Genomic DNA, 18498 nt, shown 5'->3' with positions numbered 1-18498 from the left:
TCAGCTGGAAGATGGCTCATGAGTGCAATGCATCATCATAATGGCCAGTAGCTTTACCCTATTATACTGTAGGGGACAGCAGATGAGAGGGAAGCCCTAGCATAACATGGCATCAGCTCTTGGGAATTTTGATGAGGTCACGCTCGCTTTTGCTTGGTGCTGGGAATTTATGGGTGTGGGGGAGGTTTCAGTGTAGTCTATGCATAGGATGACATGCGTTCTAGTTCTGAGGGCCCATGGAATCACTTAAGCCATTAATTGGGACCATGCACTGGCCCTAAGTATTGTGGTGAATTTGCCCTTAAAGCTGAGGAGGTCTGGTATATGGCTGCAATGTAAATACATGCTGAAAATACACAGAAGTAAATGATGTTCTCCAGCTAGACAGGTTGGGAATGTAACAGTGTACTGGCATATTTTATTGAAAGGCAGTGTTTTTAAAGGGCCACCATGATTTTTGGAACCAGCTGAGAATATAACTAATGTGAGTTTTAGTTAGAGGTTGTTTACTGTCATCAACTAAATTCCTAGCTAACATCTGACTCCAGAATCTTTATTGTTGTTTGAGCCAGAAAGAAGAGAGATTGATTTTCAGATGCCACCCTGAATCTGCAGTTCTAGCAGTTAGAAAAATCCCATTCTGAAATGCAAATGGAATCAATGTATTATGGAAGTCATTGACTGAGCCTAAATGTTATCCAGTGAAGGACTATTTTTACAGTCCCTTCTGACCATAGCCCCATTTAACGAGAGAGAAGTGCAGCAATGGAGGAACAGTGAAGATGCCTGTCTCTTCCTCCTTAGTAAACTGTGAACTTCCAGTTCGTTAATCTAATCATTAGTGGGAGGGGATATTTTCTCAAGAGAAGCCAATATAAAAAGGTGGAAAGGTTGTCTGGGATAATATGTAGTCCCTTGTGATAAGAGCTATTTACAGAATTATTAATCAAACACAAACGGGAACGATAGTAGCATTTTTTATTAAATATTACAGTGGATCAAAAAGTACAAAATATCTTTTGCCTGCTATGTGATTGGGAAACTATTGGCACATAATACAGTATCAAAAGCATTAATAAGTACAATTTGGAAAACATACAAAAATTGAGTGTTTATAGTTGGCTCAGCTTTATTTCTGGTAGTGTTTAAACTAATGCAAAGGTTACTCAATAACCTTTTAAATGGGATACTATATAATATTACTGGGCCGTTTTGCTATATACAGATAATCACCTTACAGAGCATATAGGCTACATAACTTGAATCACAAAAAGTATACAATATTTACAACAAATGAAAGGTAAAAAAGTATAAACAGCTAGTAGATTATGCTGCCATTATTAGAACATATTTAAAACTGGGGGAGAGGGGAACAAGTGAAATATCAAACACATTTACAGCAAACACCTAGTAAGTGCTTATGATAATAGTTTCAATGTTGTCGGCCTCACATAAGTGAAATAATTCCCATTTTTCATTAAAATCATGACAATTGTAAAAGAAGACCAGCTGTGACCTGACTCACCACCACCACACAAAAAAAAAAGTGACTATGTCGAATAATGAATTAAAGAAATTAACCCTTCTCTTTGAAGGCACACTACACAAAATGTTTTAGTGACCTCATAGACTCATCAACATAGTAAGATACAGTACTTAAGGACTCGTGCACCAATTCAATAAGTTGTAAAGTAAATACTTAGTTGCAACAAACTACTTCGTATGCCCTGATGCAAATGGGAACTTATCTTGTCCAGTAACTAAATAAATACGACAGATCTATTGTGAAATGCAATCATTACAAATTTTGACCCTTACTAGAAATATATTTTGTTGCGAAAGTCAGGTTCTGTTTTCTAAAGTTAAACTCAGTCTGTAACCAGAAGTTACACGAATATTGTTTTTGTTGGGCTTTTATATTTAATTGAATCTCACAACCTTCAGAATCTGTAATGAATCTTGAACATAGTGCATTTGAATTGCAACATTTCTTGGCACTGGTTCTTGGTAAATATATTTATGACTCTATTGCCAATTAGATTCCACAGTTTCCTTTACAACCCTACCAATAACAATGGTTTTGATTGCACAAAGAAAGGCTTGTGCAATTTCATTCAATAATAAGGCCCCTTGAACTCAAACAATGCAAACAAAGCCCCATTTAAGACAGTTAAAAAAAAAGTAGTTCTCAGTCAATGGAGAATTCAATGGTCTTTCTGAAAGATTTCCCAGATTTCTGGTAAGAGTTTTTAAACAAATAATGTACTACTTCTGCTGGGGAGTGATGCCACCATTTCTTTTTATTTGTCCTGATATTTTGCCCAGTATATTATGAGCTTCCTCAGACTGAAACAGCAAGTCTCCTCATGGAATAAATGAAGGAAAAAATCCTGCCACACCCCCAACTCTGCACTGTGTTAACATTGTTTTAAATGTTGCTGTGATCAAATTCCAACATGTCATCAAACGTGAAATAAGAGATTTGTTGTAAACAAATGCATGAATCCAGGATGTACAGAATATCATAAATAAGTAAGAGAAATGTTCCATTTTCTGATTAAATGGGAGGCACATACATATTTGTGTTTGCTGTAGGTTTATACATTTCCCCCAACCCTCGATTTTTACATGATTTAGGTCTCATGCAACTTCACTAGAGATGCCTTCTATGCTATGGCCTGTGATCAAATGAGCTTGTGATTTTGTTTTCTGTACAGTATGTGGAATAGTATGTGGAATCTGCATTGGCACATTTATATTCTAGATTATACTAGTCTGTTTAATGATCAATTAAATCTTGTTTTTCCACAGAAGTATGAAGTATTTAATTGAAGAAAGTGGATCTTTAACAGTAGATGACTTCATAATTCTGGTTTCCACCTTTGGATATTAAATATGTTCCATCATATATTGTAATTGGCATTATATCCTGTGAAGTTCTAATAAGATGCATGGCATGCAAGGTGTTTCCATTTTTATTTTTAACAGTTTTGATCATGCAGCATTTGAATAATAACTGAGATGGTTAAATCATAACCCATTTTCACATTGTAAAATACTTGCAAATTTAACCTCTGTCTCAATTTCTGTATTTAGCTCTCAAGGGACCATATGCATAGGAACGTTCTTTCATTATGGAAACTCAAAACCTGCACTCATGGGCTTTTTACACTTACAAATTATTCCCAATGACTGGGGTTAGTTGTTCAGCATGAGTGCAGAGGGCTATCACAAAAGGAGGGCAGGCTTTAAGTCCCAGCTATGCAAATCATCACAGCTCCTTTGACTTCAGTGGAGCCATGCGGATTTTTGCCAGCTGAGAACCTAGCTCTCTGAATAGGGTTTACCTGATGCTTATGTTTTGTGCTAGCTGGGGTGAGTTTCACTTGATGTGAACTAGGAAGAAGGGGCTGGGTAAGTGAGCATCACTGCTTAACCCACTATTCAGACTACTGAACCTTGGGCTACTATTTAGTGGTATTCTTCCTTGTGGGAGGAGGCGCCTGCCCCCATCCCATCCCTGTTTCGAGCACCAGACTCTTAAAACCTTTTGATTAAAAAATAAAGGTTGGCTCCTGTTCTATTTTTTGACATTCTTGACATATTCTTACAACCCACAAATCTGTCTTCAGGACTCCATTGTTATTCAGCAGCTTGTTGTGAGTAAGATTTTGTTCTTTATTTCTCTGGTATGCAGGAGAGTTTCACAGCCTAGATAAGGTAAGTACAGTTATTAACAAATTCACAGACCAAAAGCTTCTGTGGCCAGTAAAGCAGTGTATGACCCATTGTGACAACACCAGTGGGAGCGACAGGTGCTCAGCACCTATCAGGAACAGACCATAGAAAAAAAAAACTTTGTTTGCATCAATTGCATTGTTGTATAATCTACAGTATGTTTATAGCCTGAACCAATTGCTTCAGTTTGTAAACAATAATGTCACCACCAAAAAAGCTGCTCAAAGTATAAGAACTGGAAAAATTACAAACACAAACACAAACACACACACACACACACACAAATTAGGACAGCTACAGCCTTTAAAATAAGTTGCAGATAAAATGATACTGTTTAATTTAAAAAAAAAAAAGAGCACATGATATACTGGACAAATGAAACTATATAAATTATGTGACCAAATGTGACACTGATAGTTTTCAAAGCGGATATATACAATCAAATTAAACAGTGTTTACCTTTCTGTTCTAATAGTGTTAAAATGAAGAATCTATTGCAGTTTTACTATACATTGCATTGATTGAACCTTTGAAAGTCAGGAAAGTTACCCCCCAAAAAACATATCTATTGATTGTATGTATTCCCTGCCTCCTTCTCTTTTTCAGATTCATCTTGAGTCCTTGACTGAATGGAACTATCTAAGGACCCTAATCCTCCACTCCCTGAAAAAAAAAGCAAGTTTTTCCACTGGCTTCAGAGATCATGATCTGTCCCTAAACTTCCACTGGTTTGCTCTGATCTTTGCTCTCGACATACGTAAGTCCTTTCAAAAAACTAATATGGAAAATGAAATGATTTGGGGAGTAGGTGTGGGAGCTGGAATTACAAACTGAAAAGTAATTTTGTTTCAATCAGATTTGAAGCATTCAGCTACATGGGATGAAACTTACTGGTTAACAAAAATATTGATTTCTAATTCTGCAAGACATTATCACAGGGAAAGGAATGTAGCTAACAACATTTTTTCCTCAGATACTTTTTTTTTTTTTAAAAGGGATTTACAGTTTTGTGCTTGGATGTACAGAAGACAGCTGGGAAGGTGGAAAGGCAGCTTGAGGATTTATAGCAGTTAAAGGATAAATGCTGTTGTGCAAAAGGTCACCGTATGAACTTCCTACAGGTGTTGCTGCAGCTAAGTGTCTATAGAGCTGCTGAGAATTTGCAGGGGATGTAAGAAATTGTCTTTGCACCATGAAGGAATGAAGAGCCAAAGGCTGCATTAGTGGAGAAAGCACAGTCTGATTTTTCAAGTACTGCAAAGGATGAGAGTATCCAGCTGGGATGCGATTGTTCAACCCCGCACACAGAGTTCCTGGGTACAAGCCTGTGAAAATAGGGGTTGAAAGGGGAAATTTGTGGCTTTCCAACATGTTGCCAGAATGTAGACCATGAACTGATTTGCTGCCTTCGCCCTCTCGGTCGGGAACCTTTTCCTTTGCAGGTACCTCCTTTGGTAAGTGCAGAGGAGAGACAGCTCGGACTTTTTTTTCAGAAATGACTTTGTCCAAATCCTCTAGGTTCCGTTTCAAAGGCCGAGCTGCCCCAATATTTTGGGGGCTACTTTTGCGGCTTATTATTGGATGGACCATTCCTTCCATCTTTCTTAAATTCTCAAGTCTCTGATTCTGCTGTTTTCCGGACCTGTGAAGGGATTCACCATGTTTTTTAGGTGCTGACATGGTCATTGGAGAAACACGGCAAGCTTTGGGATTACAGTCTATGCTCACCCCCTGGCTGCCTGATGCGTGGAACTGGGAAATACTTTTGCTTTCTTGTGGCCCCATTGATGAATGCGGCAGACTGGACCCTGAAGTTTTTGCAGTCTGTTTGTGTACGCTCTTTGGAAGACTCAAATCCGTAGGCTGATCATCTGAAGAGGCTTCCACTGCAGTCTTTTTTTCTTGCTGATGCAAAGATGGGTGATAATTTAAATTAAGTTTTTCTTGGTGTTTGTGTTGAGCAAAAGTAGAAATATTTTCTGAATCTCTGAACATGTCTCGAGGGAGGTACTTTGATGTCTGTTCATTATTAAGGTGGTGTTCTGTGTGCCTATAAAGGCTGTGCAGATGAGGAGATGAGTAAAAGTCTGCCAAGAAACTGGGCACATGGGAATGCTGCAATGCCCTTTTCTCATTCATTTTATCTTTGCAGTCCTGGATATCTGGCTTCAGTACATAAGATTCAACAAGAGAGTTAAGGTGATGTTTTGAAAAATCACAACGCTTGGGATCTGGTTTACTTAACATGTCAGGCTTAAAAGCTTCATTAATAGATTTCCTTTCCTCTGAATTCTTGGTTTTAAAACTCTGCACATGTTGTATTACAGATGGTCTATTAACTGCCACAGAATCAGAACTGGGGGCATGGGGAGCCTGAGATATGCTTGCAGACAGTTCATCTCTGCTGTTTAATTTCTTTTTGCTAATCAAAGGTGGAGGTGACCCATAAGGATAACTACATGACAGGGTTGCCCCACTGACCTGTGATAGAAGTTTTTTCTTTGCCAGTGGTGACATGATGCCTGGATTACCCTTTGAATAGATTAGTGGTGTATAACTAAAACTGGGATCATCGTTAATGGAACCTGGCAGTTCCTTCTCTTTGAACATGTCAAAATTCTGTACCACAAGAACTTTGGGCGTTTGCTTTAGTGCATTGTGTATGTCGTCATTTCCTAACTGATCCAGTTTCACTGTGCAGTTTGCAATATAATCAGCCATCTCTGGCAATTTATCGTCTTCCATGTCATTTTGACCTGGTAACTGTACTTGGATTGCAGGAAAATTATTAAAAGTAAGTTCTTGGGGTTCACTTTCTAAATTGTCTGTAAAACTGTGTCCTCTTTGTTCTTGCTTTCTGTCATCAAGGGCATCTGTTGGGTTGTGCAAGTGTTTGTTGACTGTTGGCTCTAATAAGATATCCTCTTCTGAAACACTTGAAAAAGAGACTGAGTGCTGAACTTCCTCCTTGGGCTTTTCACTGTTGGAGCTGCTTTCCATCAAGTCTGTCTTTTCCAGAGATACTGGCCCTGTTGCCTCTGGCAGAAGAGGCTGGGGCCCTTCAATGGGTTTCTTGGTCTCCTCCACTGCAGGATGCTCAGGTAAACTTTTCTGGTCTGAAGAGTCTTGATCCTTCTCTTGTTCTGATGAAACCTAATAAAATGTTTCAATAGACAGTAATAAGAATGCAGTGTGTTGACAGATTGCCTATAAAATCAAATACAGTACACAGAAGCTTCTTTTGGAAATATGTTTGTCAATCATCTTGTTGAAATCTGAAAGCTTTAATACCATGTATCAGATTTTAAACAAAGCAATCTAACTTCCCAAAATACTGGAAAATATACCCATAACCACATTAATGAGACAATAAGACCTATTAAAATAGCAAAGCTTGTAACCGGACTATAAATAATTGGATCATCTGATGATTTGACCAGATAGTTTAATGCTAAGGTTGTCTTCTTTCTGAATCAATTTCCTAAATAAATAATTGCTCTTTTCACAACACAACTGAGAAGAATGTAAAATATTCTCAGTATTCAATCCCACCTATGAAAAATATAGACCAGTCCAAGTTGGCTTTTCTTATCGTGTCTATATTGTAGATATAATCCCTTCAGTTTGGCTATTTTGAAATTCAGTGATTGCAGAACAGATGAGCCACATTTCTTTAAAATGTTAAAAATTCTAGAAATCAGTGCTGTAGACTGAGAAATCACTGGTATAGCTTAACTGGGGAATGCTTTTTTATTAATGGATTAAAATGAAGTTGTCAACATTCAGAGCGTGTGTGCGCGCGCTATTACAAGTATAGCTTTTATAAGTTATAGTCCATGAGACTGCAGCTCTTTATGCTTCTCCATTAATAAAGCTTGTGTGCACAATTCATACTACTCATTCCATTATGTAGACGAATGAACTGTGACCCTGTAGGTCATTATAACGTTCCATCTGTGATACAGCTGACTGACAACCCTTTTCAAAATTGCTGTCATTCTCCTCTGACATGCCTTGGTAGAAGACAGTCAGAAAACAGCAGCATTGTGTGAGCCTTTTATTATTATTATTTTTTTCTTTCTTTCTTAGTTGTAAAGATAAGCGGTATCAAGAAAGTTATTATCCAAATGCTGCATTATGGTCTATCATGTCAGGGAGGGATATAAAAGTACGTAATGAATCACAACCATCTTAAAAAGAAAAGGAGTACTTGTGGCACCTTAGAGACTAATAAATTTGTTAGTCTCTAAGGTGCCACAAGTACTCCTTTTCTTTTTGCGAATACAGACTAACACGGCTGCTACTCTGAAACCAACCATCTTAAAGATTTATTTCTTCACAGCTGCTTTTAAATATTCCTCTGTGTTGGGTTTTCCTATTAGTTACAGTGTCTGTTAGTCTTCATAAGTACTATTTAAAAAAAAAAACAACCTAATAGCTGCCTTTTTCAGTTCAAATACCATCATTAGTCCTTCACAAAGTACTATCACTGGTCTCCTGAGATTATACAATTACAGGAGAATACCAGACAGATGAGCAAAGCAGGGGGGAAAGGCAAATGAAATGTAATAATTGTACGTTCTGCTCTTTGTTTTTGTTAAACAGTTTGAATGAAGTTTTAGCTATTTTAAAGACATGCACAGTGTAAGGCTAATAACATTTTTTTTTCTATTTAGTTACATTAAGCAATGTCATTATGACTTCTATAGAATAAAGGAGTACAAAACTGAGTAATCAGCTAAAGACTCTAGTCTCCCAGTGACATCCCTGTTCATGTTTATATCCAGGTAAGTGGTGAATGTGCATTAGGAAGGACTGAATTCTTACATCTCTTTTTTACTTTTATAACTAATCCTGGCGCAGATCATCCCCTTGCATGAAAAGCCAGCTTGCTTGGTGGTGAGGTTTGACCCCAACCCTAGATGTGGTGGATCCTTGAGGATTTTCAGATGGCCAAAGCCATCTAGCCAGAGGCCATGTGCTTCTGCACCTGATCAATCCCCAATGATCTCTGATTGCCTAGCAGTGAGGCTCCTTTGCAGACATGCTACCAGGGCCTTTCCTGGCTGTGACTGCCCCCCACAGGTGAGTTCACTGGAACCAATATAGCCGTCAGCTATACTATATTTTCTGATTAATGTTCCTGGGGACCAAGAGAGAGATGGTGTGGATATTCTCACCCCAGTTCTTGCCCAATCCTCCTACCCCAGCCTGGACTCTAATCCCACCGCATTCAAATGTAGCTCCTCAGGAGCTGAACATACAGCTGAGCCCCTCTTTCTCATAGACACTGTAGGGGCATGATCTGGGAGCCCATGGCATGGAGCCCTCATTAGATGCAAAGCACAGAGGAGTGCTGCAGTTGTGGATATTTCTATGCTAGAAAGCCCCCCAATTTAAGTGGTTACATAGTGCTTGTGCAGCTGTCCTGAGCCTGCACCAACCCCAGTGATGCAGTCCATTATGTCACCAACCCAGAAGGCCATTTATAGTGGCTGGTCCCTGCGTAATGATTTCAGGGGAGGCAGAGTTACCCCTGCATCGCTCAAGATGGATGGATGGTTTATTGACAACTAGGGAAGCTAAGGGCTGTACAGGCTTGGCGTTCCAGATCTGAATAGAGCTTCTTTAGGGAAGTTCAATTCCATGAGCTATTGCCATCACTGAACACCCACCCATAGAACAGGTGCATATACCCTCCACTCCAAGTTACGCACTGGGTCCAGCCATCCTGTGGATAAGTTGGCCCAGTAACATAGCCATTCCCCTTATTGCCTCATAAAGAGGGCAGGATTTGACCCTTAGTATTAAAAATATCTAAGCTACAATCAGACAGCAAAGAATAATTCTGACACAGGAGGTTTAAAATTTTACAGTAGAAAACCACTGTAATTGTGCATTACAGTGTCTATGGCTCTATTTCTTACACATTTCTGATAAACACTGCTAAGAACTCTTCCTGAAACTCGCATACAAAAATAACTGCAGTTTAAGTAGCAGGAAGTTTGAGATATAAAACAACAAAAGCAAGGAAATTCAAAGTTAAGACTGACACTCCATCCCTGGCTCATTATGTTGTGCTTAGCTGCTGCAGTACATATGGTATGTAACATAACTCACTGATCTGAGACCATGGCAATAAATAACCAGGCACAAAGGGATGACTGAGGAAAGGAATGCTAGCCTTAACTTTGCATTTCCTTGCTTTTGGCAATTTGTGTTGCAACCTTCCAGTTACTTAAGCAGGTTTTTATGTACTCTTTTCTTTATATATTTGTAATTAGTAGTGGAGATTTTTACAATGTTTCTTACTTTAAAATTGAAATTCAAGGAAAAGTCTCTCTCTGTGAAGTATCAACTTTAAAGACTCTGTTGATTACGTCAGTATAAAACACATATTCTGAATCAGGCAGTCTCTTATGGGTCCATTGTAAATCTGACTTTTGGGGTTTTTTGACATGATTATAAAAATTCACTATACTTGAAAGTTAGCAGACAAGGCCTCAGCCATGTACATATTTAGCTGCTTTGCTATTTTTAAGCCATAGAAAGAAGGATTTTTCGTAGTCATGTCAAACTAGATTTTCAGATTGGTCTAAATCCAGTACATCTGTACATGCCAGACAGCAATTGCATCGAAGGGACTGCTAAGCTCTGATGGCTACACAAAGCATGTCTTAAAAATTCTTTAAATACTTATTTCCAAGAAGGGTTGTAATGGTTCCATTGTAGCTATAGTGATTTCCCAGTCAAGGGGGACACAGTATATTTTGTATGCCATAGACAACAACAGCTTGATTAGGTCAATGGCAAAGGGTGTACAATACTGTATATAAGAGAAGGAGTAGGATTTTCAAAAGTGTCTAAGCGATGTCATAGCATAAGTCCCAGTGACAGTCAATGGGACTTGTGCTCCTATGTCACTTACAAACTTTTGAAAATCCCACCCACCGTGTGAAATACTAAAAACTCTTATGTACATGACTTAAAACAGATAAATGTGTTCTACTGACTCCTGGGGGCTAGCCTGTTGCAGGCTCTGGTCCTGTAAACTGATCTATGAGGTCTGATCTCTGGGTCTACATGAAGCCCCACTTAAGTGAATGGGGCTCTGCATAGGTGTAGGGGTCAGTCCATTTGAGAGAGCTTGAAGGACAGGGGACTATGGCAAAACTCCCATTGACTTAATTGGGAAATCTGTCAAGAGTAAGGACTACAGGGCTGTGACCCTTGAATTTTAGATTTCAACCCAAAGAGGATATTTCGTCTTGTTAATAATCCAGAAAAAATGAATTTTTGATGTAAATGTGAATACATCAATAAGTGTGGAAGTGCCACTACAGAGACTGCCATTAAAAAGTCTGCATTTGCCAACAGTTACCACAATGTTATCAGAGGCATTTCAGTTCCCCCTACCCTATATTTAGAGTAGGAAATCACTGTGGAAACTGCGTGGTTTCCTGTTGGCTAGTGTTGACTTTTTAATGGTGACCACTGTATAATACAATGAGCAGAAATTGTATTTCCTAAATCCAGTCTTGGTATTTTGCCATCATTTCTATGCAACATGGAACTTGCTGGTTGCTGTTTATAGCCCAGCACAATCATAACACTCAGAATGCCATCACAATTGGATTTCAGCTACTGAGCAAAGGAAGGCCAACTCATTTTGGAATTGTCAGGTTTAAATGATTTATTTTATCATTGGGTTTTATGTTATTAAAGCAATACATTGTTAATTGAAAAGTTAAAAAGCAGGAAATTAACTAACCTCAGTTGCATCATGGGGTTTCTGTGCATTATCTTTTTCTTTCTTGCTCTTTTGGTTTTCATTTTTGATGCGTTTTGTTCCAGACACTTTTGTTTTAGTTTCACTCTCCTGGGAACTGTTATCCTGTTTTCGAGGTTTCACTGGAGGCAATGGCTTATCTTCCTCTCCTTTAATAAATCTTTCATATGGCAGGATTAATCTAAAGGATTAAGGAACAAATAATTGATCAGTTTTTGCAGTTCTCATAAAGAAAAAAAATGTAGCACCTCTGAGCAGTTTATTTAATTTTTCTACAGCATAAACACAATTCTGTAACCTTGCCCTTAATATTTATCCCACATATGATAAAACAAAGTATTTGGCAAGATTCTCAGCTGGTGCCAATCAGAGTCATTCCACAGATGCCCACAGAGCATGTTGGTTATGGAGCTGAGGATATGTCCCACAGTGTTTTCAACTCATTTAAAAATCAGTCATATCTTTCTTTTGGCTGCCTACTCCTAAACCTGTAGAGTGAATGCCAGTAAAATGGTACAAAGCTAAGGCAACCTAATAGCACACCCATATATTTCCAGCCTGGTGGTGAACATAAAAGCTGTAAATTTTTGACTGAAAACTTGGGAGAGAGATTATTTCACCCAACCTCCAGTGGAGGGTGTAGAACAACTTGACTAGCACAGAGCTGCCTTTTCTGGCAAATCCATGAAGTGAAAGCTAGGTTGGTCCCTGTTCTGGGGGATGTTCCTTTGCTCTTCTGTCAAAGGGCAAGAGGGGTGGGGTTGCTGCTCGGAGGACAGTGGCAGGGGGAGCATGACAAAGAAAATCACAAGGATTTAAAAAATAAAGAACTTTAATTGCAGAATTTTCTTCAACAAAGTGTGTGAAACCCCTTTTATAAAAGAAAAACCTCAAACAATTTGAGTTTTAATCTATCTGTTTTCCCTTTGCAATGTAGCTCTTGATCTAAAAGGAAAAATAACTGATGTAATTAAAAGGGATGGATTGCATTACAATCTCAGTTTCAACTTCAGTGATTAAAGTTTTTATAATGCATTTGGTATGATTAATGACTCACTGTGGGATTAATACAAGACTCAGACTTTAAAAATATGAACTTTAATACAACAAACATAATTTGTTTAAAAAAAAAGACAAGTTGACTCAATGAAGAAAATGTACTTTGCTTATAAACAACATAAATCTGTACAAATGCTGGGAATCCTTAATTATCTTTAATCTAAGACTCCAAGGCAGAAAACTCTTTGGTTCAGATATATGTTTGTTATCCTACAATCAGTTTCCAACCATGCAATTTTGATTTAAATACTTAGATGCTGAAACACAGTTTGGGCTTAAGAGAGCAGAAATTAGATTGTTTCTGATCTTAATGTTTCACATTTTAATAAAATACAACATAATTTATGTTAAAATATAAACCTAATTTATGCCATATTAGAAACAAAATTTAGTAACTGAGCATGCTCTGACATGGTATGTGCAAAGAGGCGTGAATAATATTTTCTAGCCCTGAATTTGGCAGTGCTCCAGTAATGAAGCTAAGCAGAGCCCACAGGGAATATTCATCTTCAGATCCCATTACAAACTGAGTTTAAACATGTTACAGCTGCTAAAACTGGAAACTGCTCCCTCTATGCAGCCTTAGCAAAATAATATATAGTTGCCAAATACCTGCTTCCCACTGTAATATTACAGTTAATGTTTATATAATAAAAAGCATAACTAAGCAGAATAAGAAAAAATAATCTTGTTCATACTTGAGGCTGGTAAATTTCATTTGTAAAGCACAAATATTCATGAAACACTTAATATCTCCCTCTGCTGCATGCAGCATTTGGGACTTTACTAGAGAGACAAGTTTTGGTTTCATACTGGGCAATATTTATATCTTACTGCCATGTGTTAAATATTTAAAGTCACTTTTAATAAAAACACATTTTATTGCTATAATTGTTCGCACTGCGATAGGATTGTTTGACTTTGTTTTGTTTCCATGGGAACATGTCCTCCATTTGCAATCTACATATACCATCAGTAAATGTTTCAATAGCTGTTCATAGCTCTAAATGAGATGAAGATGATATTGTACCACTAGTGATCCTTTTAATAAAAGATACTGTGATTAACCTTCTGGTTAAGGCAGAAATCGGGATAAGGATGGGCCTGACAAGATTAATCACTTTTAGCATTCTTTCCATGGATTCTTTTATGGCACTTTCTGACAAAGGTTCCTCCTCTTTGTTGCCAGATAGAGCACCAGGACTCATTAGGTTTGGTGCTAATTAGGAACCACAGCTTAAATTTCCTTTTCTAATCTTAAGAGTTCATGTGGGAGTACAACATTTTCATTTCAGTTCTTTTTCACTGAGTTCAGCAGTTGGCACTAAGACAGCAGTAAAAAATACATTTCACATAGCTGGTCAAAGGTCTAGAGCCAGCAGCAGGAAATCTGGAATTAAACGTTTCTTGTATCGGGAAAGAGGTATGACTAAGGTAAAACTGAATCAAAACACACGGATGGCTTGTTCTAGAGGTTTCCCCCCCTTTTTAAACTAAGGCCCAATGTGCTGCTGTTTCTCTACAGCACAGAGATAATTTGTAAGCACGCGCATACATACATACACAGACACAAAGCAAAAAGGAAGCATACATGAATATGCACTGTGAGGCTAACACCATGAACAATTGCTGCTTCATATAGAGATTTCTGTTTGTTACAATTTGCACTGAATGTTTTTTCAGTTATCCTGTCATGGTACAACATGATTACCCACAGGATATGATCTTATCATTTGATTATTAGAAGTTTTTATGGTACAAGAGTAATAAAGCTAATACAGCTTTCAGAACATTTAAACAACCAGCTAATACACCATTAAAACACACTGTTCTTATCCAATTTAAGGTCAATGTTGCCCAACACAGGAAAAATACAAATATGTTAGCAGAATGCAACATGCCTGGAACTAGCTCAAGATTTTTGTCAAATATTTGCAGCACAGCTAAGATTTAATCAGTCTTTAAGCATGTAAAGGTAAAGACATATTAAAAATATGGCTACCTGGATTACATTAAACTTTGAAAATAACAGCTAAATTTTCAGCTGGTTTGAACTGTAGCTGTGTTTCACATGGCGGGGCTGGGGTAAGTACCAATGTATTCATAAGAAAAATTAAAAGAATATTTTGTGGTCTAAAGAATATTTACTCCTAAAGACTGCAAGCAGCCCAAATAAAAGGGCCTTTATCATGATCAAGATTCCAATATTAAGATTAACAAAATGTATTATTTATAAGGCAATTAACATAAATAGAATATGTAAGTGGTAGTATATTAAAAAAATCTTTCCAAAGGCAGCAGATTTTTAGCAGCATGAGGTTTTTTTCCCTTGGAATGATACAAGAATAACATTTTCCAGCCAAGAGCAGAAACAGTAGGGGAGTCTTTGCTATCACAGAGCTTCTTATTAAATTCAGTCACTGTGAAAACTGAGACTTTAAAAAATAAATAAATAAAGACAACTTAAAATCAATACAAGTTAGATTAACAAATCAGTGTTATACTAATCCTGATTTATTACAAATCAGCAATATTAGGTTTAATCACATATAAATGGCTAGTCTAAAAATATTCTGCTTTACTGAGTCTTGAATTAAATAATGGTGCAGAGTGTACCAAGTTTTTAGATCTGCATCATCTGATATTATGAAAAATTCAATGTACTGCTCTGCAGCAGATGTCAGAGGTCAGCAAATCTATTACAGTAATGTAAGTAATCTGGCTTTCTGCCAATTTTTTTTAAAAAAAAGAAAGAAAGAAACACAGAGGCAGATAATTTTATATTTATAAATTCTAAAATCCTCCAGGGACTGCATCTTTTTCCCAACAAAAAGCAGAATTCACATCAGAGAAATGTGTTTCACCGTATAACAAACATGTCTTCGTCACTGGCATTTCATAAAAAGAAAAAGAAAGAAAAAGCCCTTAATCTTTATAAATCAACATTTTTTCCAGCTACAGGAAAAAACAATGCAAAATTTAATCTGAACCAGGAACCACTAATGTTTCATATATTGATTAATGCACACACAGAATGAATGAGCTTTTAAGCTAAACTCTGCTTCATAGGACATGAGAGAGTGTCTATTTATAGGAATAATAATAATAATTAATAAAATGGTTAGAATAATGTAAGGGGTCTGACAAACCCAGGAAGAGGAGGAAAATTAAAAGTTAAGGCTGCCAATTCTTTCTTTAATTCTCCCCACTGTGCTGGGGTACTACAGGGCTCTCTGATCAGGAAGTGACCATATGTACAGTACACGATGCTCTATTCACAGGCTCCATAAGGTGAGTTATGGGCACAAAGGCAGCTTGGATGCTGAAGTCTAAACCCTTTCACTATTTGAACATAGCTCATGCCTGTGTTTAATTCTTTCATTTCTTTCTTTCTGAATGGCAGAACAGAAATTCCCCAATGTGTCTCCCTTTCATATCCTATTCTCTTCTCTAGTACTCCAGACTTAACACAATGCAAAATGGAAACTTTGGATTTTTTTTAGGGATGATTTAAAGGTCTGGTGACCAGGTTTTTTCCATTCTCAGCTAAGGGTTCAGATGCCTGACTGAAATTGAAAGGCAGAATATTTCAATCTGATAAATGAAACAAGTTTGTTTTACACAATGCATAATTAACCTGTGGAACTCATTGCCACTGGATATCACTGAGGCCAAGAGCTTAGTATGATTCAGAAAGGATTAGCCATTTATATGGATAGTGGCAATGTCCACAGTTACAGCAGATAAGATTTAAAAATACAGAGAAGGGATATACCCTTGTATTTCATTCAAGGAATAAAGAAACTTACACTGACAGGGGTTTGGAAGAAACTTCTATTTCCATCATTGTCCACTATAGAGTTTCTTGAACCTCCTTCTGAAGCACCTGATCCTATCCATGCTTAGAGACCAGATAAACTGGACCACCTGTCTGATTCAATGTAGCATTGCTATGCTCCTAAAATAACAACCCCATCACATAAACAATAGCAGCTGGGTAGGGCTGTCTGATACCTCTCAGGCAAGAACTGAGATTGGAGTTCAGAAGGTAGATTAAAAATGGGAGGAGTGAGTCTTACCCACTCATGGTTCTCTATAATAAATTCAGTACATTTAAGCTATGGTGATAGGCATAATAGAAATGCCAAAATTCATATTACAGCCTCTAAATCACCCTGGACTGATTTTGTTTCCTAGGAAGTTCATGGCAAAACTTCCATTTACTTGAAGGGAAGCAGGAATGAGCCACTGTGATCTCAATGGGACGTGTTTCTTGCTTTTTTAATATGCTACTGTTGAAATGAAAACCCATAATTTCTCAAAGCCATATGGCCTGATAGTAGAAGCAGCACTATCACGAAAGGCATAAGATCATGCCATCACTTTAGCTAGAGGCTTTGTCCTGGGATATAGTGCTCAGCTGTTTGAAAGGGTAGGAAAACTGGACCAAGAACACAGCTCCTAATGACCAAGGCAAATATGCAGTAGAGGAAGGGGCAGATGAGAAGTTCACAACCAGAGGCCTGATCCCTGAATCCAAAAGAGGAAAATGAAGTGTGCTGGGGGGATCCAGTAATGTATTCCAAAGGCTGATTTCACTTGTACTGTGCAGGGGGTCCGAAAGCAAGCGTTGCATTCTTTTGTGTGGAATGCAACAACAATCGCATCATTTGCATTTGTCTGAAGTATGAAACGGGCATGTATTTTATCAGTACAGACAAAATTTGTTTGAGTTCAATTTTGTTCCCAGAGAACTTTCCTGCCTTACAGAAATGGATCTTTCATCTTTTCATCAACAACTTGCCTTACAGCACACTGGGAGTGCTGCTGGGTATGGAGAGCACTCACACCATTGAGAGGTGGGAACTGCCTGTGTGTAAGAGAGTTCAAACACACTTTGCTTTAAATAAACTGGAAATTAGTGATACTACAAACACAGCCGTTGATTTACCTGAGCAGTCTGAGGATGAAAGCTTAGGAACTCTCCATCCTATAAAGCAATAGGAAAAGATAAAGGACCAAATCCTCTCCCCAGTGACCAGCCCAACTAGATGGGGGATGGGCACTAGGCTGGGGATGCTATGGGGAGAGAATCCTCCAGGCCATTCCAGAGAAGCTTCTTTAGCCTTTGTCGCTGTTGCAAACACCATCTTCTTCACCCAATGCAGTAGTAATAGTAGTGGATCCACACAATTGCTCACCCACCAGCCCTTCCTGAGCAACGCCTACCCACTAAGGTGTAGGGAGCTTTGCGGAGGACAGCTTTGCAATGTGCAGCCTTTCCCCCCTGACGTGCTCAGTCCACAGCAAAGTTGGGTGCAGAAGAGGGATGGCACTCAGAGGGAGTTGTTTCTGTATAGGGACTGAAGTTGGCCCTCACCCTTGTTTGGGGTGCTCAAGGGATTGGGAGTACAGCTCCTTGTGATCCCTCCTCCCCACGCAAGTGACAAAGACAATCCGTCCTTAAGCATTGGAAGAGAATGTCCTACTATCAAAATACATTTACATGTAAACTTATTTCTATTGACTTCAGTGCTGGCCAGTAAGTCTCTAAAACTGCAAAACAAGTCTTGAGTAAGTTCTGCAAAAACACAATGTTCTGAGATATTTTGAACGGGCAGCTAAGAATCTGTTTTAATGGTAAACAATTCCATTCTTCTGTCATCTGATACTTTATTTTTTAAAAAATTTTGTGAGGGAGGGGAACCATGCTTTCTGAATTTTCAATAGTTCCTTTGTTAAAGCATCTGTTACTCAGATAATTGAAAAGATGTTTGTTCAGTGGCATGCTTGAGAGTACAGTTATTTAATCTTAATGATAAAGCCCCGAGGACAGAAAATCATAAGTAGAAACTTCTCGTTATTTATCAAAAAAGAAAAAGGGTTAACACACCTAATCTATCCTCAAATTT

General features: G+C 38.0%; 1 protein-coding gene across 5 annotated transcripts in view; it reads right to left on the bottom strand.

The window, feature by feature from the left end:
• Nucleotides 1-959: 959 nt before the first annotated feature.
• The window catches only part of ARID5B (AT-rich interaction domain 5B), a 147202-nt gene continuing 129663 nt past the window's right edge, over nt 960-18498 (bottom strand). For all 5 annotated transcript variants that reach the window (XM_038411188.2, XM_038411191.2, XM_043518770.1 and 2 more), the window contains 2 exons: nt 11510-11708; nt 960-6891 (listed from right to left, as the gene is read on the bottom strand). In XM_038411188.2, coding sequence (XP_038267116.1) covers nt 4738-6891; nt 11510-11708 — 2353 coding nt within the window. In that variant the 3' untranslated portion in view covers nt 960-4737. The remainder of the gene's footprint in view (nt 6892-11509; nt 11709-18498) is intronic.

This window comes from Dermochelys coriacea, chromosome 7 (assembly GCF_009764565.3).
Source record: "Dermochelys coriacea isolate rDerCor1 chromosome 7, rDerCor1.pri.v4, whole genome shotgun sequence".
In the NCBI taxonomy this organism is placed as follows: domain Eukaryota; kingdom Metazoa; phylum Chordata; order Testudines; family Dermochelyidae; genus Dermochelys; species Dermochelys coriacea.
The sequence above is the reverse complement of the archived record's forward strand: the minus strand, read 5'-3'. Positions and strand labels throughout refer to the sequence as shown.